The sequence below is a fragment of the Cucurbita pepo genome, chromosome 1, assembly GCF_057944985.1.
Source record: "Cucurbita pepo subsp. pepo isolate OVF chromosome 1, ASM5794498v1, whole genome shotgun sequence".
Taxonomy (NCBI): Eukaryota; Viridiplantae; Streptophyta; class Magnoliopsida; order Cucurbitales; family Cucurbitaceae; genus Cucurbita; species Cucurbita pepo.
In genome coordinates this window covers 4,394,899-4,417,996 of record NC_141798.1, presented here as the reverse complement: position 1 = coordinate 4,417,996, position 23,098 = coordinate 4,394,899, and the positions used below count along the sequence as shown (strand labels likewise).

General features: G+C 36.2%; 5 protein-coding genes across 8 annotated transcripts; all 5 read left to right on the top strand.

Moving 5' to 3' along the window:
* The first annotated feature begins 1,189 nt into the window (after positions 1 to 1,189).
* Positions 1,190 to 2,140, top strand: LOC111805505 (serine protease, putative (Protein of unknown function, DUF538)). Its single transcript, XM_023690613.2, has 2 exons — positions 1,190 to 1,777; positions 1,917 to 2,140. Exons 1-2 carry the CDS (start codon positions 1,342 to 1,344, stop codon positions 1,967 to 1,969), a joined length of 489 nt encoding a protein of 162 aa, XP_023546381.1. The 5' UTR covers positions 1,190 to 1,341; the 3' UTR covers positions 1,970 to 2,140.
* Positions 2,141 to 4,096: 1,956 nt separating this feature from the next.
* OCT4 (organic cation/carnitine transporter4) lies at positions 4,097 to 6,791 on the top strand. The gene is made up of 2 exons (XM_087121539.1): positions 4,097 to 4,596; positions 5,485 to 6,791. Exons 1-2 carry the CDS (start codon positions 4,179 to 4,181, stop codon positions 6,645 to 6,647), a joined length of 1,581 nt encoding a protein of 526 aa, XP_086977665.1. The 5' UTR covers positions 4,097 to 4,178; the 3' UTR covers positions 6,648 to 6,791.
* Positions 6,792 to 7,069: 278 nt separating this feature from the next.
* On the top strand, positions 7,070 to 11,924 carry LOC111790752 (calcium uptake protein, mitochondrial). Of its 2 annotated transcripts, XM_023671787.2 has the most exons (7): positions 7,071 to 7,505; positions 7,684 to 7,751; positions 8,616 to 8,839; positions 9,015 to 9,098; positions 10,433 to 10,646; positions 10,835 to 11,131; positions 11,458 to 11,924. In XM_023671787.2, the coding sequence occupies exons 1-7, from the start codon at positions 7,133 to 7,135 to the stop codon at positions 11,650 to 11,652; spliced, it is 1,455 nt and encodes a 484-aa protein (XP_023527555.2). In that variant the 5' UTR covers positions 7,071 to 7,132; the 3' UTR covers positions 11,653 to 11,924. The 2 variants fall into 2 exon arrangements, with proteins under 2 accessions (XP_086974058.1, XP_023527555.2); XM_087117932.1 differs by lacking the exon at positions 9,015 to 9,098 and having other exon boundaries at positions 7,070 to 7,505.
* Positions 11,925 to 13,999: 2,075 nt separating this feature from the next.
* LOC111786280 (calcium/calmodulin-regulated receptor-like kinase 1) lies at positions 14,000 to 17,699 on the top strand. 3 transcript variants are annotated; one of them, XM_023666592.2, is made up of 8 exons: positions 14,000 to 14,212; positions 14,707 to 15,109; positions 15,471 to 15,624; positions 16,028 to 16,154; positions 16,287 to 16,372; positions 16,475 to 16,546; positions 16,658 to 16,861; positions 17,019 to 17,699. In XM_023666592.2, exons 2-8 carry the CDS (start codon positions 14,799 to 14,801, stop codon positions 17,361 to 17,363), a joined length of 1,299 nt encoding a protein of 432 aa, XP_023522360.2. In that variant the 5' UTR covers positions 14,000 to 14,212; positions 14,707 to 14,798; the 3' UTR covers positions 17,364 to 17,699. The 3 variants fall into 3 exon arrangements, with proteins under 3 accessions (XP_023522360.2, XP_023522359.2, XP_023522358.2); XM_023666591.2 differs by having other exon boundaries at positions 14,643 to 15,109; XM_023666590.2 differs by having other exon boundaries at positions 14,638 to 15,109.
* A 1,980-nt stretch (positions 17,700 to 19,679) lies between these two features.
* LOC111788083 (uncharacterized) lies at positions 19,680 to 21,699 on the top strand. The gene is made up of 2 exons (XM_023668258.2): positions 19,680 to 20,663; positions 20,943 to 21,699. The coding sequence occupies exons 1-2, from the start codon at positions 19,973 to 19,975 to the stop codon at positions 21,581 to 21,583; spliced, it is 1,332 nt and encodes a 443-aa protein (XP_023524026.2). The 5' UTR covers positions 19,680 to 19,972; the 3' UTR covers positions 21,584 to 21,699.
* Positions 21,700 to 23,098: the final 1,399 nt, after the last annotated feature.

The following is a 23,098-nucleotide window of genomic DNA, read 5'->3' as shown; positions in this document are numbered from 1 at the left end:
ATATAAACAAAGTTTAGGGAGAAAGGGTTAAATATAAAAAAACCAAAACAGAAAATTACAGAAATGTAAGTTTTAAACTAAACATTATGATTTGTAATCAATAATTAAGATAATTAAGCAATACATTAATCCCAATAACTTTGGTTGGTTTGGTCCAAATTTTCTTATTTTCTTATTTGGGGGGACAATCATCATAAAACATGGGTTGCATTGTCACGCGTGAGGCCCACAGAAAAGCCCACACGTGGGACCAATTTTTTAACCGGCAACCTGCTCGGCTTCATCTCAGAAGAGCGATGCGTCTTGAAGAATTTGCGGGAACGGCAAACGTGAGTAGCAAGTTGCCGGTGGCACCCTGGTCCACGCTGTCAAATCATTTGCGTTTTTTTTTTTTTTTTTTTTTTTTTTTTTTTTTTGCGTTCTGTCACCAACTTAGGTCCCCCATTGGTGACATAATCATCAACTGCGGCAAAAACGAAGTGGCAAACTTGAAAATTAAGTGGAAATCGATGTGCTGTTATGTTAGAAAGGTACCATGCAAACGGCGTAATATGCTCCGTGGGCCAAGCTGCTGCTGACTGGGATTGGCTAATTGTACGCCGATTAGAAGACTTATTCGTAAGCGTAAGTACCGTTTTACCCTCCGTTTTAGTCGCGTGATTCCCGTAACACTTGAATCTTGCGTATTCTTGACATTTTAACTGCAGGCGCAGGCGTTACGTTGCCCAAAATGCTTTGATATTTTTTTAGGTTTTGTTATTTTGAATTTACTATAATACCCTCATGTCTCTTATATATAAATAATTTTGGTAGGGTTCAAAAATATAACTTACGCAAATATTAAAATGAATGAAGTAAAAGAAAATCAATATTTAATGAAAATCCTCCAAAATGGTTTTTCTAAATAAAAAAAAAAAAAAAATTGAAACACGGTTAGGTTAATTTAATTTAATTTTGGAATACTGTGAAGAAGAATAATAAAGGAAATAAATAAATAAAGCAGAAAGTGGTTGCGAGTATAATGTGAATTCTTGGTAATAATAGTAGAATAGAGAAAACAAAATAATGAAAATCTCGAAAACCTGAAATAATTCAGCACCCCACCGAAGAGTGAGGGTAAAATTGTAAATTCACCACAGTCCCCCCACCGTATTTCTTTAAACTTCCCCCTTTCCACGTTTTTCCCCCAACCCTGCCTCCGTCTGAAGAAGAACAAGATCAAGATCAAACCACCATATCTCTGCTCGGCTCTGCTCTGCTCTGCCCTGCTCTTAAAATCCCCTTTTTTTTTTTTCTTTTTTTTTTTTCATTTCTGTTTTTAATTTCCCTCTTTAATCCGCCATGGCCTCCGCCTTCTTCTTCTACATTTCTCTCCTCTCTCTCTCTCTCTGTCTTCCCCATTCCCTGTCTCTCTCCTCCACCATCCACGACCTCCTCCGCTCTCAAGGGCTGCCGGCCGGCCTTCTTCCGAAGGAGGTCAAGTCGTACACCCTGTCTCAAAATGGGTTGTTGGAAGTGTTCCTGGATGGGCCTTGTTTAACCAAATATGAGAACAGGGTTCTATTTGAGAGTGTTGTTAGGGCTAATCTCAGCTATGGCAGTTTGATTGGCGTACAGGGTCTCACTCAAGAGGAGCTCTTTTTATGGCTTCCTGTTAAGGATATCATCGTGGATGACCCTAAATCTGGGCTTATTCTCTTTGATATTGGTGTCGCTCACAAACAACTTGCTCTCTCTCTCTTCGAAGATCCCCCCAGTTGCAAGGCTCAACCCAAAGGTAAATCATCCTCTTCGATTAGTTTATTGTTGATTATGATGTTCAATGTTAGATCCATCTTGGGTTTTGATGATTTAAGATTCCATATTCATATTCATATTCATATTGATGTTTGTGTATGATTGATTGGGATTCGCAGAGGCGTTGAGGAATCAGGTGAGGAAGGAGAAAGGATTTGAAGCTCTAAGATAGGAAGAGACAGAGAGAGCGAGGAGAGGAAAATGTCAAAATCGTGCTGGAAAATTTTGTCTTCTTTTATCTTTTTCTTTTTTATTTTTTTTTTTAATTTTATTTTTGGTTCTGCCCCCAATGCCTATATAACTAAATTAGTTCTAATAATAGCTAATACTGTTATACGAGTTAGTAGAGGTGTTTTTTCTTACAATTTATTTCTTTTTTCTTCTTTTGTAAAAAAAAAAAAAAAAAAAAAAAAAAAAAAAAGAAAAGAAAAAAGCAGAGTTTCCATTTCTTGGAATCCTATGCCCAAATCATATTGCAATTTTCTTTTCTTTTTTCTTTTTTCTTTTTTTAGATATATATAAATATAGAAATAATATAAAATATGGAATTTTGGTTGTCTTGACTTTCCATTTATAATGAAATATTTTTGTGAAGCCATTTTGTTTATTATTCAGTCTAGAAAAGGAGGAAATTAAAATGAATTTGATGGTATGAAATTAAAAAAAAAAAAAAAAAAAGTAAAGAAAATAAATAGAGTTTTGGGAGGGAATAAATTTGAAAAAAGCATGGGATGAGGGGAGGGACATTGTGGTGGGTGCTTTATTTAGTTTAGTGGTAAAGGGAATGATGGAAAATAGTTTTGAAAATGGATTTATTTAGTTTCCTTTTAGGCTGTCCCCAAGCAGGATCGTCCTTTTTAATTCCCCCCCTTTTACGCGGGAAATCTGAGACCCCCATTACTTTTTTTTAAAAAAAAAAAATTATTATTTATTATTGAGAATTATTGTATTGGTAGGTGGCTATGTATAATTAAGCTTTTGATAGGGTCTTAATAAATAAAGTGGTTAGGGGGTTGGACATGGAAAAAGTTAAATAAGTTAACAAATGGGCCAAATCAGAAATGAAAAACTCAAGGGAAGCCCATTCATTTGCTAGGCTACAAGCCCTACTTCAAACCTTCTAACTTTACAACAAATACCCTTCAACCCTATCCATCCAACACCAAGTTTATACAAAATGTAACCATTTTTGTAGCAATGAAAATGCAGCGGCAAGTTTGGAAAAATAATGAACATTTCACCTAAGACTTTACACATGAATTTAGGTACCCTTAAGTACGAAACTATAGTTACATGTGTTTTTATTTCCAATTGGATCAAAGTATTTTTTTTTAAATATTTATGCTATTATTATTAAATATTTTCCGACAAGAATCTTATGTTTGTATGATAGCATCTATTAACGGGGATATAGAATAAAGCCATAAATATTTTTTTTTTCTGTAATTTGGTTTTATTTTCATTATTAAGATAGCTTAGTAATAGTTTTTCAATTGAATATTAAAGTCCACTCCCAGATTTAATATGAAATGTCTTTTTTCTTACAAATTAATGATCACGTGGAGTAATAGTTTTATTTTTTATAAAAAAAAAAAAAAAAGCAAGTTGTTACAACAAATTTCCTTATTGAAATATATCATTATAATGGGGATGAATTAAAGTATTTTTATATTCAATTAAAATATCATTTTCATCGTTGTATTTTATGTTTTTTTAGTTTCTTTAAAATTTAGTCAATATTGTTTCAATGGAAAGTTTGTAAATTAATACACAATAACTAAATTTAAATATTTAAAAGTATAACTTTTTATTTTTATATAATTCATGTTGAATGTTTAAATTAGTAGATATTATTTTGAATGATTAAAAGTTGAAGGTGAGTACTAACCAGTTTGGAAAAATCAACAAAAACAAAATCATATCTAAGATTTGATGTCGAATGTTGATTAGTATAAGAAAAGATAAAATAAACACAAATTGGCGTAGAAATTGTTGAAAGCGAAGTAGGAATATAAATAAATATTAGATGATCATTTGCGTAATTATATCTAATTCATATAATTATTCAGGCTTATCACGGATTACCTTTTATAATACAACACGATTTAATTTTTTTTGAAAGTATTAAAGCTGATGAATTGGCGAGATGCGGATGGGCATGGTGGGACAGGAGTCCGTGGAAAGACAGAGATCGACGGTGGGATCCGCGCCACGTTTATCTTCCACAGAATCTCCTTGCATCTCAATACAGGAGAAAACAAGAGAACCAAGGATGTGTGTGTGTATATATATATATTTATATATAAACAATTACATCTCGCAAAATCTGCCTTATCGCTCTCTTCCCCCACAAAACAGAGATCCGGTAAGCCACGAGGACAATGTCCGACATGTCGGCGTCAGATCCCGGAGGCCAGGCGGCGGACATCCGGCAGCCTTTGTTGGCGGCGGCGGGGAAGGGGTCGGAGAGGCTAACGGTGGACGAGATGCTGCAAAAGCACTGCGGGGAGTTCGGGCGGTGGCAACTGAGGCATTTCGTTCTGACGAGCCTAGCCTGGGTACTGGAGGCGTTTCACACGTTGGTCATGATTTTCGCGGACCAGGAACCGGAGTGGAGCTGCGTGGGAGGCGGGTCGGGGTGCGGTCCGGAAGGGGCGAGGATTTGCGAGATGGAACCGGGGTGGTGGCGGTGGAGCGGGGCAACGGGGATATCCACGGTGTCAGAATGGGGATTGATTTGCGGTGAGAAGTATAAGGTTGGATTGGTTCAGGCCATGTTTTTTGGTGGCTGCATGATTGGTCAGAACTTCCTCTCTCTACAACTTATTTTGTTTTTAGTTTAAAAGCTCTGATTAATCGACGATTGTTAAGGGGGGAAACACAGCCAAAGATGTGTTTTTGGTTTAAACTTTGACCAAAAACTTTGGAAATTGAACCTACAATGATTTCTCAAGTTAGGTTCATTTGAATTTATTGAATACCCTTTAATAGGGTGCTCCTTTTATGGTTAATTGACAAATTTAATTCTTTTAAAAATATTTGATACCTCTATGTTGTCACACCATACATTTATATCACATTTATGTGATGATAGTGAACAAAAGAATGTTTGGTTGAGCATACATTTGGTTAGGTTGCACATATGACCATACTTGAGCCAAAAATAGAATTTATTTATTTTATAGCTTGTTAATGGAACAAAAATTGAATGTGGAGATAGGGATGTTGGTGGGGTCACCCCCAAAAAGGCCAAAATTCCCCATACACCAAGGCACCCAATTTGGCACATGCTTTGCCCCATTCATTGAGTATTGCCTTAGTTACCATAAACCAACCCAGAGTATGAATTCCTTCATTTTTAGATTCAATTTAATAAAACTAAGCTTTCTATAATGATAAACAAAAAAGAATGTTTTAAAACTTTGAAAGACTATATTTACTAAAGAACCCTTAACGAGATAAGATTGGATGTAGACAAGACATGAGAACTGAGAAGAATATTCCAAAATCCAGAAAGAATAAGTGACGTATTATAAGGGTCAAAAAGGGTTGCGCTTATCTTCTTGGGTAGCAGCTTTATACTTTATAGAAGTGGAAGATATCAATTGCCATTTTCCTTTGGTACGCTTTTTTGACGGATTAAATTTTCAATATTATCTTTGAATTTTTAAAAATAATTTGTTGCAGGGGCTGGAATTTTCGGGCATCTCTCAGATTCAACACTTGGAAGAAAAGGGTCCCTCAGAGTAGTCTGCATTTTAAATGCCATATTCGGAATCGCCACCGCATTTTCCCCCAATTACTGGATTTACACTCTCCTCCGCTTCCTCACTGGCTTCAGCACCGGTGGCGTTGGCCTATGCGCCTTCGTCCTCGCCACTGAGCCCCTTGGCCCCGCCAAGCGTGCCGCCGCTGGAATGTCCACTTTCTACTTCTTCTCCTCCGGCATTGCCGCTCTCTCCGCCATAGCTTACGTTTTTAAATCATGGCGCCAACTCTACATCGCCACATCTCTTCCCTCCTTTTTTTTCCTCTTCCTCGTCCTTCCCTTTATCTCTGAATCCCCCCGATGGTTCCTCGTCCGCGGCAGGGTTACTGAGGCTACCAATATCATGGCTGCCATTGCCAAAGCGAATGGAAACCACCTCCCTGAAGGGGTCTTTCTGGCCATTGACGAAGATACAAAACAGAGCTCGAAACAGGATCAAATCCAGCAGACTACCCAATCGGGGTCTCTCCTCGACGTGATGCGCTCGCCCATTACTCGAATTCGGTTGATTCTGGCGGTGGCGATTAATTTCATGTGCGCCGTCGTGTACTACGGGTTGAGCCTGAACGTGGTGAATCTCGACACCAATATTTACCTGACCGTGGCGCTGAACGCAGTGGCGGAAATGCCGGCTTTCTTGATCACGGCATTGCTGTTGGACGTGTGTGGGCGGAAGCCGTTGGCGATTGGGACGCTGTGGTTCAGTGGGGTGTTCTGTTTATGTGGGAGTTTGATGAAGGGGGTGGGGATGTGGAAGATTGTGAGGATGGTGTGTGGGATGTTGGGGATATTTGGAATGGCGGGGACTTATAATTTGTTGTATATTTATACGGCAGAGCTGTTTCCAACGGTGGTGAGGAACGCGGCGTTGGGGTGTGGGACGCAGGCGTCGCAGATGGGGGCGATATTGGCGCCGTTTGTGGTGGTGATGGGGGGAGGGCTGCCGTTTGCTGTGTTTGCAGGGTGTGGCATTATGGGTGGGGCTCTGGCGTTTTACTTGCCCGAGACGCTGAATAAGCCTTTGTATGATACGATGGGCGGCATAGAAGATGGGGAAAAAGATTGTTTGAACAATGCCTGAACTTGTATGGTTGCTAGCTACCTTTGGAGTTTTGTTGATGCTTAAAACACAATTCTGTGGATTCTCTTATCATCATGTGTATGCTAAGATCACTGATGTAGCAAGCCTAATTTTTCTTTTTAAATAAAATTGTTATTATATGCATCTCATATACTTACTCTCTAAAAAAAAAAAAATAATAATAATAATCTAAAATCATGTGAAAAAAATAAAATAAAATAAACTATATAATTATATGTAATTTGAAAATTTGTAATTTTTTGGGAATAATTTCCGTTGGGTTTTGTAAACCATACAATTATCCAGTGGGCTGGGTGAAGATGTTATCGGCCCACAGTTAATTATTAAAATTCTCACCAATTATTTTATTCCACGTTTGACAAAGCCATTAAGAAAACCGGGAAGTATTTAATTTCAACCGGGTTAATTTATTTATCCTTTTCCGTCCTCTTTCTCCTCATCGTTAACTTCAGACACTTCTTTCTATGGCTATGTTGTCTTTACGATCTCTCCGGAGATCCTCACTCTCCACTCTCCCACCCTGCTCCATCCGATGGCTCTCAGTTAATCAGTTATCGACTTCTTCGTCTTCGTCGGTTTCTGCTTCAATTTCGGCTGACGATCGGTTTCGGATCCCTTCTTTTATTGGTTCCTTTCTCAAATTGACCTCAGGAATTTTGCTAGGATCTGGATTAGGGTTTCTTTATGCGTCTGGTAGTTCTGCTACTCCAGCACTTGCTCTTGCGGAGTCAACTGCTGTGGATAGTGTTGAAGATGGCGTTGTTGAGCAGCCGTGTTCGAATTCGTTTTTTAGGAAATTTTCTCTACCGGAAATCTCCTCCAAGTTTCTGTTTAAAGGTAAGAAATCATTCTTTCATTTCTTGGTTTTCTTGTTCTTTCGTCCGATAGGGGAGTAGAAATCATGAAGAGAGATTAGTGAATGCGTAAATATATATGTGATCGTAGTTGGAAAAAACGGAAATAAAATCGTATTTGTGTTGTTGACTCTTTGCTCCTTTCTACTTGGTGGTTGCAGAGGAGTTTCGTCGAAAGGTATTCTTCAATTACGAGAAACGTATTCGATTGTACAGCCCTCCGGAGAAGGTAGACTAGTTATTTTGTGAATTGTATTATTTCTCTTTTTTATTTTTTCTTTGACAGTCTCAGTAACTAACAGTGTGAAGCATATTATGATTCTTCTTTTCCGAAGGGAAGTGGTTTTTCTTTGCAACTAGTCACGATAGGTTGGGAATAACCTGCCTGTGCTTTCTGAACAAAATCGATTTTATGTAAGAACCTTTGAAAAAATTAATAATTTAAAATGTGTTTAGTATACTTGTTGAGTGATTTTAGGTGATCAAAACCACTAGGAGGGTCCAAATATGATTTTTAAAGTAGTAACTGAAAATTCTCCAAATATGTACCAAAAAATTAAAATATATTTATAATTAATAGAATCGTTTTTTAATATACTGCAATCAAACAATTTGTACTTAAAAATACTTGTGAAAATCTCTTAAGATCAAATAACATTTTGTTGAAAGATTTTTTTATTTTTTTTTAATTTTTTTTTTTACAAGAAGTGTTCAAACTATAAGTTATTCCAAACTGAATCCTGAGCTGATTTTATTTGAACCATTGACAAATTCGCTCTTGAATTTAGTAATTAAAATTGGCGCCTACCTCAGAAGTGTTAGGCGACTGAAATGTTTGAGTTTGGGGATTGGATTGCAGAAATCAGTACAATGAGAGATCAAATTGGTTTCCGGGCGTTCTGGAAACCTTTAATGTCTCAACATATATCGTTGTCTGTTATCTTTAAGTTTTGATGCTTTTCAACAATGTAAATTTCACATGCTCCTTGAGTTTCAGTTGTTCTAAGTTCCTAACTTCTAATAATTTGATTCGTTAGGTTGTTTAAAAGTTTGCTATATTTGACATATTTTCTTGCCATCTCATTTCCTGAAGGTCTTTGAGTATTTTGCATCATTTCGTGCGCCAGATGGAGAATTACTCATGAGACCAATGGATCTAATGCGGGCTGTGATTCCTGTCTTTCCACCTTCCGAGTCGCATCTGGTAAGAGATGGATATTTAAGTGGGGAAAGGAACCCTGGGATGCTTCGTTGTGCCCCTTCGGATTTGCTCATGCTTTTTGATGTAAACAATGATGGGCTTGTTTCTTTTAAAGAGTGAGTCGTCCATATTTTATATTTTTATGATACTTGTTACATTTTTCTTTGTGCTATGAGATTATATTTCCATCCCATGATCAACCCATTGTGAGGTTATGAAATTTCTCACTATGACATTTTAGTCTTCTGATAATTATACTCGAACTTGAAGATCTTTTTCTTTGCTTACCAGGTATATTTTTTTGAAAACACTACTCAGCATCCCAGAATCAAGTTTTCTTGTGACGTTTAAAATGTTTGACCGCAACGATGATGGGTATGTTACGTTTACCTTGTTCAATAAGTTTACTTTCACAATGATGGATAACATCAGTCTTGTGGTTTTAAACCTCAAAAATTATTTTTATTATTTGGAAAAACTAACCTCCTGTTTTAATAGTTTCATGCTCCATAATAGATCCATGATTGTTCTCTATGGGCAAGGGCCCTATCATCATGGTCTTCTCTGCACTTTTTTATGTGCTGAACAATTTATTTTTTGGATTGATTTTGTTCCCTGCATTTTGAGTTTACTGACTGGTATTACAATTGAGCTGACGCTCTCCCTCTTTATGGATTTGTCTTATTAATTACTTGTTCATTTCGTGCTTTTCTAATTTAGATGGATGAGAATATAATAGGATCCGGTAGTTTTCATATAAGAATAGTCAAGGTGCACACATGCAGATTTTAACACCAATGAATATTCAGAATTTGGAAAAAAAAAAAAAAAAAAAAAAAAAAATGAAAGAAAGAAAGAAAGAAAGAAAGAAAGAAAGAAAAAGATGGGTGAGAATACTCAAACGATAGTATCTAAGTTTCACAAACCATTAGAAAGTAGACTAAAGGTTAAAATATCATTTTGGTCTGTGTACTTTGGATTTCATTCCATTTTGGTCCCGGTATTTTTTATTGTCCAAATTTTGTTTAGGTAATTTCAATAAAACTTAAAATTCCTATGCGTAGTTTAGGGTTAAATTTTCTGTAAAAAATAATAGTCTATATTAGCCTTGACTCTATAAATTTTGAAAATTTATTTACTTGTGTCTTTTTCTTGTTTGAAAATTATTAGTCTTATTTAACCTATTTCAATACAAATTAACCAACCATAGTAGGGACCAATTTTTAAGATCTATTGAAATTACAAACTAAATTTGAACATTTGAAAGGATAGTACCAAAAGCCCAAAGTACTGTGACCAAAATGGTATTTTAATCCGTATATTTTCGATAATTTAGGCTTTCAAGACTGGTATGAGTCTATTTTCTTAGCACTCTCTTTAGGATCTACAGTGATCGAAGCAGATTAGTGGCGATGTGATGGAACATTATTCTCATTATGCAAGGTCTCTGAGCTTTACTAGAAAAAATCATTGTGAATGTACTTTTTTTAAGCATTCTTTTAGTTGAATGCTGATTCTGAGTACAATTTAAACTACCATTAACCTAAGTTATATGTCTTTTCATGACAATGGTGCCTAGAGTAATAGTTTTTCATTTTATTGGGAGATTGATAAAGAAGAATTCAAGAAGCAATTTAAACTATCATTAACCCAAGTTGTATGTATTTTCATGACAATGGTGCCTTGAGTAATAGTTTTGCATTTAATAGGGAGATTGATAAGGAAGAATTCAAGAAAGTGATGGCTTTGATGCGGTCTCATATTCGACAAGGGGCTCAACATAGAAATGGACATCGTAGCAGGTTGATTGTTGATGGCTGTGTGGAGAATGGAGGCCTAGTAGACTACTTCTTTGGTAAAGATGGAGACGCAGGTCTCCAACTTGATAAATTTGTCCAATTTATGAAAAATTTGAAGATTGAGGTAACCCTATGCTAACCAAGTGTTGAATTTCTTAATGTTTACTATAACTCGATTTAAGCTAACTTGTAATTAGAGCAAATATTCCTCGCGACATTTCAAAACTGATTGATAAGTGGACAGTTTGGAAACTATTTATTATTCACATTCTATCTGAATTCTGAACAACAAAATATTGATTTTTATTATAGATGTTAAGATTGGAGTTTGCACATTATGACTATAAACTAAGAGGAACCGTATCCGCCAAGGACTTTGCATTGTCCATGGTTGCCTCAGCTGACTCGTCTCATTTAAGTGGGTTGCTTGATCGAGTTAATAGAATGGACGATAACCCACATTTGAGGGACATTCGTGTCACATGGGAGGAGTTCAAGGATTTCGACGCCCTACGTACAAAATTGCAACCATTTTCGCTGGCATTATTTAGTTATGGAAAGGTTAACGGCTTCCTGACAAAGAATGATTTTCAGCGGGCTGCATGCCAGGTATGATATGCTTATTTTGCTTCATCTTTCTTACCAAACAAAGTCCATCATATCCTTACTACTTTCTGAAGTCTGAAGAATCAAATATCGATGTAAAATATCTATTGAGGAAGAAATCAAGCTTTACTTCCATGTATTTATTGTTTTGCTATTTATTTATACGCTGTTTCACATCTGCTCCCACTGAATCTTCTGGAACATTTTGTTTTGTGTGGTTTGAGAAAGCTGATTCAAGATCCTCTTCGACCACATAATTTTTTTAATTGCTGAGGTTTTTTGTTTTTGTTTTTTTTGTTTGCCCATGGGTGGATTCTGTGTAATCACAGGTGTGTGGCATCAATCTGACAGACGAGGTTGTGGACATAATTTTTCATCTATTCGATACAAATTGTGATGGGGAACTGAGTGCAGAGGAATTTATTAGAGTATTGCATAACCGAGAGAAGGATGTTGCTCAGCCTTTGGAGGCAGGAATGATGGGGCTTTTCTCTCGCAGCTGGAGTTGCGAAACCAGCTCCTAATTCTTGCAGGTTTGCTTCCTTTTTCTCTACTAGGTTTTAGTTTGTGTAAAGTTTAGTTTACCAGAACGCCTACCTACCCGCCTCTAACCCCAGATAGTTCAAAATGTAAATAATACCATATTTTTTTCTCTAAAGGGACTACCTTAGTGATTAGCTCTTAAATGTATTAGGCTGGAAATGTAATATTCTTTTATAAAAGAAAATCTTTAGAACTGCTTCGAACTCAAAGAAATATGAAGGGTGTTACAAAAAGACACATCTTTTGTTTGCAACGTTGATTTGCTATTTCCCTTGGAATTCCAAAATTTTAGAAGGATAATTTTGTCAATTTATACTATTTGCATGGCTTTTAAAATAGAAACGCGAGTATTTCAAAGCAGCCTTGTTTTTGTTTTTGTTGTTTTTATTTTTATACTACATCTGTAGTTGCATTTGTGCTTGTCCTAATTTAGTATATTACGCTTTAAAACAATGAATGGTGTAGTGCGCAGACAAAGGCACGACAAATCAGGATCATATTCCCTTCCACATTATAAATATTCTTCATCTTCTCCCTGTCTACTTTTTTTTTTTTTTTTTTTTTTTTTTTTTTTTTTTTAAAAATAAAAAATCAATTAAATTCTAGATTCAACTTCACTTAAATGATAAGTTTCTCGCAACAAAAAAACTTTAAATTCTCAAGTGAAACAAAATATTATTTTAAGTTATTTAATTATCCATACCTAAGAATTTAAAATGTTACAGTCATATCAAATATTATAATTCAATATGATAATTTTTTAAGATTTAGTGTTACAATTTAGTGACTTAACCTATGGCACTTGAAATTACGAAGGTTAGCATAAATTTGAGAAATTAAATAATTTTTTTTTTGAGCTTAGGGATATATCAAGTAAAACTTTATAGATGGTAATTAATGCCTCAGAAATGTCTCCCTAAAGGCTGGTATCCACTTTCTTCCTTATTTGTCTCCCTTTAATTAATCCCTCACTTTTCGAATGCGCAATTTTTATCTTAATTTGAATCAAAAGAATTTGCTCGGAATATCATCATTCTAGGATCATCGATAACTGAGCAATGCCTTGTAACTTACTTGACTATTCTTTTTCTTCGTGTACATTGCTGGAAGTACTTCTCATTCTTAATTACTACTCACTTGATGTGATTTTACATTTACAATTTTATTTTTTAAATTTCTAAAGTTGCTTCTCGTGCTTTACGATTAAAGCTTTTTCATCTCTACTCTATACTTGAATCAATAGGTTTTGTTTTACTTTTTTAGGTGAAAGGATGATTTTAGTATATTTAAACGTTCTCACATTGCTTATATGGTTTGACATTGCAGTTATCTACAATGTTGATAGCTTCTCTACGAAAGCAAAGCTTTCCGTGTTGAAAACAAATTTGCATCTTGCTTTATTATTCTTTTCCCCTTGTTTATTGTGACCACTGTTTTTATGTTCATGATTAAGAATGCATTCAAAATCGAGAATTCTGAAGTAGCAGAACCTATGATGCTGAGAATGTTAAATAGTTCTGCTTTTAACGTATTGAGTAGGGTTTGTATGAATTTTGTTGTGGTAAACTAGTTGGCAATGCTAGAACAAGGATGTCTATATTGTTACGTAAATAGCTCTCTGGGTATTATAGAGAACCAACATAACTATCCATCTTTTCTTTTTCTATATATATGGAAGGGCAAATAAGGAACAAATGTAGGGAAGGTGATGTGATGTTGACAGGCATGATGGAAACATAAAATCCCAAACATAAAAGATGAATGAACGATGGTTTTTTTTTTTTTTTTTTTTTTTTTTTTTGAATAAATCAAAGTCTAATTTATAAAGTCTTGTTTTCGTTCAACATTTTTTTTAATGTGAATTTGAAAAGGTCTTAATAAATGACCGATTTTGTGTTTGTTGATGTGAATTCTTTTTCATATTTAATTTGTATCAACGCCTCAATTATCTTAAATTTAAAATCTATTCTATTTTCAAATATTTTAGTTATTTTGAAATTAAAAAAAAAAAAGAAAAAAAAATTAAGACGAAATTAAGTATTACATTAGGGACCTTTTTTTTTTTTTTTTTTTTTTTTTTTAATATTGAGGCCAAACAAAAAAAAAAAGCTTTAGAAAGCAAAAGTATATTTAAACATAAACTTGAATTAAAAAAATATTAATTAAAAATGAAAGCAGAAAAAAGTTGATCGGCTTGTCGGCTTGACCGACCACAAATGGCGCGCTCCTTTTGAAACAAAAACAATGGCGCTGGCGACCGCCGGTCCCGCTCTGAGTACTCTTCTGAATTGTAATGTTTCCCTTTTCCATTTTCTTTCAGAAATTGTTGCTTAAATGGAGCTGTATGTACAGATTTTATTCGCTGCACATTCCTTTTATTTCTCTTGTTCACATTCCTCCATTCTCCTTGAAATTCTACCTTCCATATTTTCCTCTTCCTTTGACTTCTCTGTAACTCTTCATTTCACTTTCCGTTTTTGTACCAGAACGACGCGCCGCCGTGCCGGTGTAGAGTTTAATGATCGTCATTTTACTAGCTAGGTATTTTTTTAAATCATTCTCTCGATTATGATTCTGTTTTTCTGTTTATCTTGGATCTGAAAAGGCGATTTGTCGCATCAGACTACAAGGAGTTTGCTAATGTCTACTGGTGGAGAATAGGGATTCATTATTTGTCCAAACCGTTCATCCATTTAAGCTAATTTATTTGTAATTGTGATGTTTCTGAATACAAAAGTTCACAAACGCTAATTTTATAGTTACGAGTTGGATCGGAGGAGTTTTGTCTTTGAATTATTAAAAGTATTTGGGCTGAAGATATCATGCTTATCTGATGTTGATTGTTACTCGACGGCTCTTGCGGGGTGCATTTTTCCTTAGAATAATACTTGTCTGCTGGAATTTATCGTTTTCTTGCATATTTTTATTCATCTTGTTGACTTTACTTATGGCTGTCGATTGGGAAGAACAGAGACTGGTCCTCTTGATCTTCAACATCATTTGTTATTTATCCCAGTCAATTGTGAATGATACAGTTGACCAGATTAGTTAAACGATTGAGAATCCATTTTGCTGTTGAGGGAGGTTCCGATTGCTGATTAAGAACTTGGGGAGCACGGAAGAGGAGATGAAAGAGGAGTCAACTGGATTGATCATTGGAATTTCGATTGGAGTGGTGATTGGAGTTCTTTTGGCGATTCTTGCTCTATTCTGCTTTAGATACCATAGGAAGCGGTTGCAGATTGGTAATAGCAGTTCAAGGAGGGCAGCTAATGTTCCTATTCGAACAAACGGAGCTGATGCTTGTAGTATTCTATCAGACTCAACAGTGGCTCCAGAATCACCCGTGAAGTCCAGCCAGAATGGTATATCCTCATGGCTTGACGGATTTAAGAAAAGCTGCGTGATCTCATCTGGGATGCCTGAATATTCTTTCAAGTACGCTTTCTTATGCAATTCATCTCTGCCATTTACTTTGTATGAGATTCTGTCACATTGCTATGCTGTACAAACCTTGTATTAGTATTCATCTGAATCAAATATTCGACATAAAGAGAAAAAATGATCCCTATCTTAGGTTTTCTTTGCTCGACAATCTCAGATTTCGGTATGTTCTTACTTTCTACTGCTACTCTCAAATCTTCTTTCCCTCGCTTCCCTCTATACATTGATACTGTATATAGGGCGCTAAGAGAGTTCTATTGACCGAGAAAGAAGAAAAATGTAATTGTAATTTGATAGTTCTAATGAAGTTGTAATTTAATTTGTTATTGAATGTTTAGTTTGTGATATGATGCAGAGATCTCCAAAAAGCAACCGGAAATTTTACAAGTGTAATAGGACAAGGAGCATTTGGTCCTGTTTATAAAGCTACCCTGCCGTCTGGAGAGACTGTTGCTGTGAAAGTGCTTGCAACCAATTCTAAACAAGGAGAGAAAGAATTTCAGACAGAGGTAAGAATAGTTAATAATAATTAGAGCTTCTTGCGTAGAATTTGTTACAAACTGCACCAATTCATAAAAGTGTTGCTTTATTCGGTTGTTCCTCGAACAATATCCTTTGCTAGAAATATTCCAGGTTTCGTAGTTCGAGGTTATGCCCTTAAAAGTTCTTTCCCCCTATTTCTGTTGCCCTGCTTTTGGATATAATTGATAATTAGTTTTAAACTTGCAACGAGCAAGGGTGAAATAGTTTTGAACTTAGTCTGGAACTCGGATCCTGGGCTTGGAGTTAGGGAATACAACAAAATAATTCTGTGTAACATATAGTTAGACCAGTATTTTTCTTTTAATTGTTAGGCTTACATATCCTACGTTTAGTGATTCAGTTAATTTTATTTCCCTGTAAATCATTCAGGTGATGTTATTGGGAAGATTGCATCATAGAAACCTCGTGAATTTGATTGGATACTGTGCTGAAAGAGGCGAGCATATGCTTGTGTATGTCTACATGAGTAAAGGCAGCCTAGCTTCTCACTTATATAGTAAGCTGACTGTTCTCTCTTAATTTGTGAAACCAACAGTGTCAGTGATTGACTAGAAGCTGTCTTTCTCTTGTCACTATTAATGAGTCTAATTATTTGTTGGTATTGATGAATGTTATCATCTGTGCGTAGGTGATAAGAATGGACTACTAAGTTGGAATGTAAGAGTTCGGATAGCTTTAGATGTAGCAAGGGGTTTGGAGTATCTTCATGATGGGGTAAGTTTATTTTCCCCTCATTATCAAGAAAATCGTGAGCATGTGAACGTTTTGAAATACATGAATGTCTTAGTGCTAATGATGCTTCAAATTTTACTTCAGGCAGTTCCTCCAGTTATTCACCGGGATATCAAATCAGCCAACATTTTGTTGGATCAGTCCATGAGAGCAAGGGTATGTCCTTTCTGCTGATTATAAGTGCTTCCATGTGATCATGTTTCCAAAACAATGTTAGTATCTATCAGTTAGTTTGGTTGCATCTGAGTTATTAGAATGCTCAATCAGGTTGCTGATTTTGGGCTTTCAAGAGAAGAGGTGGTTGACAGTCATGCAGCTAACATTAGAGGAACTTTATGTTACCTTGATCCTGAGTACATATCTTCCAGGACATTCAACAAGAAAAGCGATGTTTACAGCTTCGGAGTATTACTTTTCGAGATTATTGCTGGCAGAAATCCTCAACAGGGCCTCATGGAATATGTTGAGCTTGTGAGACATCTCTCTCTCTCTCTCTGAATGAATGAATGAATGAAACAGCTCTACTTCTTTTATTGACTACTATCTTTGTTTCCATAAGCCCTTATTTTGAACTAGTATCCCAAACCATTCATCTAAAACCACACATTTTTTGTTTGATGATGGTTAGGCTGCCATGAATTCTGATGGGAAAGTTGGGTGGGAAGAGCTTGTTGATTCCCGTCTGGATGGAAACTTCGACGCTCAAGAGCTGAATGAAGTAGCAGCTCTGGCATACAAATCCATTAACCGTGTTCCAAAAAAACGACCTTCGATGAGAGACAACGTACAAGTTCTGTCCCGAATTCTAAAACAAAGACAGAACAATAGATTTAACCAAAATATGGTGTCAACGACAAGAGATGAAATTGGCATTGATGTGGATCAAGTAGAAAGCAGGAGTCCCAGGAGTCCAATGCCTGAACACCAACGACAACAGTCTACGGATAGTACAGCCGAATCATTTGATGTTTAGAAAATGGTTGTTTTGGCCTCTCCTAGTGCTCGTAGTTGAGTTCATTGATTCTTCTTGTTTTGACTCGTCTCTTTTCTCAACATAACAAGAAAGAAAAATAGGCAGGAGAAGATCACAAGAATCTCCCCAGAAAATTTGATGTAACATAGTTGACCCTTTTAAATTTTGTTTTGATTTGTTTTAACTGAAAAGGTTTTGTATATGGAATTACAAGTGGAGGAAAAAGGAAAGCTTTTTTTTAGTATAGAATGACCAGAAAGCATCAAACTTTGCTTTGAAGCTCCCAACTCCATCCATGGATTTTGGATATGAAGGATAAATAGATACATAATTAAAGCTGAATAATGATTGTGTGAGCATATCGAGATTTGTTTTTTTGAATTCTGATACCCCTAATTAACACATAATTAGTGGGTTTAGAAAGTAATCAGTTCTAGCTTTACCCATCTAATTCATATTTCTTATACGCTGAAAATAAAGTAACATCGAGATTGCTGCTCCTTAATCCTCATTATTAATCTTTTTTTCTTCCGCAAACCAATAATAATAATAATAATACTTTTCCATAATTTATTAATTAAATAGAAATAAATTGTGAGATCAGGTGAACCGTGAGATTTCACATTAGTTGGAGGAAGTAACGAAACAACTAAACATTTATTAAAGAGTTCAATTGTGAGATCTCATATTAATTGGAGAGAGGAACGAAACTAAACCATTTTCTAAAATGGTGTGAAATATCGAAAAATTAGAAGTAATATACAACACATAACTTAAACAAACAACAAATAGAATTTTAAACATATATGAATTGTTTATATTATAATTTGAATGAAATAAGTTATATTTAATTACAAACCACTCTTATTAAAATAAAATTATTATTTTGAAATTGTGTTTCCATTAGAATATTTGGGAGTGAGAGTGATTCATGTGAGTTTGAGTTGGAACAATTTTGACCAATAAATTTAGTAATAAAAAAAATGTTGTTTGAGGAGAAGATAATGCCTACAACATGTAAACAAAAATAAATAAATAAGTGAATAAAAGCTTGATGTGGTCCCATCATCATCCCAATGAGACAAAAAACACAATAATGCGTGACATCCATTTGTCATTCTTATTTTATTTTAACAATAATAATAATTAGAAAGAAAAAAAAAAAAAAAAAAACTCTTTATTTTGGAAATTTAGTTTAGTCCTTAAGATCTTTCCTCATTTCGAAAAGAAAGGAAAAAGACAAAATAAAATTTACGGTGTGAAAAGAAATTTCCGGCAACGCTGAGCCGACGTGTGATCCACTCCTTCGATCCTTTCAATGATGGTAGAAGATTGTTCGAAAGTAGTCCCAAAAGAATGGTCATGGATTTATAAGTAAGGAATACATCAAATAAACAGTATCGTATCATAGTAGAGAGTCATCGTTCTTAATATGATTTGCTAGTGTACCTCTTAACTCCAACGACCCAAATCATATATTATATAACTTTTCCAAATTTATCAATATTAGCCTCATTCAAGATATTACTAATCCTCTACCATTTAGTAACATATACAATTAAGTAAGATTTTAAGAACATCAAATACTTGTGTGTGTATACATGCAATAATTGAGTAAGCTAAAGTTGCTATGTTTACTTCCTCTACTATAACCACCGTGACATGTGGGTCCTCTAAATTGTATAAAACCAAAATTATAATTGTGACATGTGGGTCCTACCCATTTTTTCAAATATTATTTTATTTTAAATAGGGTAAATTTCTTTTTTTAAAAAAAGGAGAAACTTCAACCTATGAAGAAAGAAGGCTACATGAATGAATCAATATTATATTTAAATTAGAGGGATCCTAAGAATAGGACGACTAAGAAATGCAAGTTACTATCATAACTTTGTTTTTTTGGACTTCCACATGAGACTTCATAACAATTGAGATGTATTCATTACTTATAATCATTCTCTAGATTAATAAATGTGAGACTCCCTCCCACCAATATTCCCCTGAATAAAGTACACTATAGAGTCTCTCCTTAAATCTATAGAGCCCTTGAACGATTTGTGTTGGTTTATGAGGATAGTTTTCACTTTTAACCCTCTTGCTGGAGCCATTAAGATTTAAAGAAGAAGGGAAAACATGCAGGAAGCATGTAGCCAAGGATTATTTAATTGTTTTGAAATCTTTTTATGGTTGAACAAGTACTGTAATCCATAGAGGAAAAGAAGAAAAGAATGATGAAAGCAAGCAGGGGTGTATTAATGAATCCATGAGTTAATAACAATATCTATTGGATCTTAAATGTGAGAGGTATTGAAAATCTTTGAATTCCAACAAGAAGAGAAAAAAAGAGGCAATAATTCGAAGTGAGATAAAAAGCAATGAATGCCCATGAAACCCCCCGCTTTGAGGTTGTCCGATATGGGATCTTTCCCTGCCCTTCCTCAGTAACCCTCCGTTTTCTCTTCATATATAAAACAAATATTATATCATTGGTTCCCTCATCTCCTCCGAAATGTTCAGCTCCCATTCAAACAATCTATCTTTTCTGTAGCTCATCTTTGAAGATCATGGGGTTGTCTTGTTATCTTTGAAGACAGGCAAAAAAATACAATATGCCAACAGTTTGGTTGTCCTTGAAGAAATCTCTGCACTGCAAATCAGGGCCATCCGAAGTTCATGACCCAAAAACCAGAAGAAATCTAGGCGCCATTTTGACAAGAAAAACAGGGGGAGGAAGATCGGGTTGTTCCAGGTCCATTGCAAATCTCAAAGATGTCATTCATGGCGGCAGCAAGAGGCATTTGGATAAGCCCCCAAGTTGCAGTCCAAGATCCATTGGCAGCAGTGAGTTTCTCAACCCAATAACCCATGAAGTCATTCTCACTAACTCAAGGTGCGAGCTCAAAATCACCGGATTTCACGGCGCTTTCCCACCAGATGTGCCTTCCTCCGCCGATGAACCCCTCACAGATCGTCCCGCCGCCTCCACTTTTGTGGGTACTCTGACACCGGGTACGCCGGGCCCCGGTGGCCACCCCACAATGCATTACTTCAATCCTTCCTTTAGGTCTTCTTCCAGAAAGTTCCCTTTCAGAGAGGGATTTGGTAGCTCTAATAAATCTGGCGGCGGCGGTGGAGCTCGCAGCCTCGGTGGTGGAGCTGGAGTCCATACGAGTAACAGAATCTCATTGGAGACCGAGATTGATGGGAATAGATCTTCTTCTGCGGTCACTTGTCATAAATGTGGAGAGCAGTTCAACAAATGGGATGCTGCTGAAGCTCATCATCTTTCTAAACATGCTGGTAAAAACACTCAAATTCCTCGTTTCAATTTCGTTTCTTCTTCATTTTCCTGGAAAATTCCTGTTTGGCAACTGCGAAAGTATGTTCATCTTCTACCTAATCCAGTTCACTCTATTTCATCTTTCTTGTTCATTGTAGTCCTTGTAATTTTAGCATTCTGATCCTTGTTATCTTGTTATTTCATCTGGGTCTCTGTATAAAAGATTAAATATATGGTTTGTTTGATTGAACTTTTAGATTCATGGTAATTTCATATACGGTTTGTTCTTCCGTTTTCAGTGACTGAGCTTGTGGAAGGAGATTCATCAAGGAAAATTGTGGAGATCATATGCAGGACAAGCTGGTTAAAGTCTGAGAATCAATCTGGTAGGATTGAAAGAGTACTCAAAGTTCACAATATGCAACGAACGCTAGCCCGGTTTGAGGAGCATCGGGAGACGGTGAAGATCAAAGCCAGCAAGCTCCCGAAGAAGCACCCTCGGTGTCTTGCCGATGGAAACGAGCTGCTGCGATTCTACGGCACGACAGTTGCGTGCTCCCTCGGTTTGAATGGCTCCTCCAGCCTCTGCATATCGGAGAAGTGTTGCGTATGCAGGATCATACGCAACGGATTCTCGGCAAAGACAGAGATGAAAGAAGGGATAGGCGTGTTCACAACTTCGACAAGTGCAAGAGCATTCACCTCGATCGAGGCGTCGGGAGGGGGGGAGGAGGGGGGGATGGTGAGGAAGGCGATGATAGTTTGCAGAGTGATTGCAGGGAGAGTTCACAGGCCATTGGAGAACATACAAGAAATGGCTGGGCAGACAGGGTTTGATTCATTGGCAGGAAAAGTTGGGCTGCATTCAAATATAGAAGAGCTTTATTTGCTGAATCCTAGAGCTTTGCTTCCATGTTTTGTGGTAATTTGCAAAGCATGAAAGGAAATTACTGTGGTGAATTTGTAATTTCTTGTTCACCTTTTGGAAGATTTTGATACTTCTTTTGAATTATGTCTGCCAAAATATATGAAAAAGTTGTGAAGCTTTTGTTGTGGCGTTTTGTTGTTTAATAGAACTGGAAAACTTTTCAAATTAAAGAACATGCAGAGAGGGGAGAGGTTTTGGTGCACAGAGTCTTTATTGCATCATTTGTAAGCACAACACCAGCCTGCATTTCCTCACCCAATGAGCGTAACCCAAATGGCATACTTGTTTGATACAAGTGAAGTAGAAAGCTGATAAACGAAGCAGTAAATAAACAGGGGAGGTGCAGGGTGGTCCATGGTTTGGAGGGACATGCCCCCAAAACAAAGGTTAGTCCAGATTAGAGCACAAGGTTAAGAAGAGGGGCAGTGGCTGTCATGTTCTTGGTGGTGGCAAAGGCAAGGCACATCTGAAACTGTGTTTCTTGTATATCTCTATCCAGTACACCCAAAAGTCATGGTGCTAAAGGGCTATGCGCCCTGTAATTTTGAGCCTACTTCGCTTTCCCTTGGCTGCCCCTCAATTACGATAAGGTAAGGGCTCCACCCCATGTCCCCTCCCTCCTATCTCTTTAAAATGCAACATTTGTCGGTTTCCTCTCTTCATTCTACATTTGTCATCGACCTGCTTTAGATTAATTAACTCCATAATTAAAACGTGTTTTTGCTTAGAACAATTTTATATTGGGTGACCCATTCAAAATTTTCTCTCTTCATGCTTCTTTGTACAAAAGTGTGGAAAAAGTGTGGCAATTTACTTGAAGAATAATAATGTCCTTTATTAAAAAAAAACAGTTCCTTTTGGTCATATACAATACCTTAAATAATAGACAACAATGAGTTCAAACAAAAAAAAAAGAGAAATAAATGCAAACTTAATTTCAGCTTAAAAGATAAAGCAAAGACAGAAATCCTAAAAATTTAAATGACGGTGTATTGGCGTTTCTCTGCATAATCGATGAGCTGTTCGAAATCCTTCTCATCGATGAACCCATCTCTGTCTGAATCGGTGTAAAGAAGAGCGTGGCAAGCTCTGAATGATGGCAAAAGGGCGCCGATGTAGTGGAAGGCTTGGGTGAGCTCGGTGGAGCTGAGGCGGCCGTCGCCGTTGTCGTCGTGGTTTCTGAAGATTAGCCTCAATTGCTCCCTTGATATCTTGGGCCTCGGGTGGTACGTTTTGGTTTTGCGAGGCATCTCTCTCAAATCTCAAATGGTTTATGATTTTGATCTCGAGTTTTGTTTGGGGTGTCATGCTGTTGTGTTGTGTGTATATATAGACGTATAATAATTTTGTTTCACATTTCCGACACCTAAACAACAGAACAGTAAAAAGTAATTTATTCTGTCGGGATGAGATGAGAATTTTGTTTCATAAAGACATCAAATTTGAGAGAATAATTATAAAGAGATGCCACAAAAAAGCAGCATCATTATGCATGTATCTACGATTTTATGCCACATGTTTGGGGTA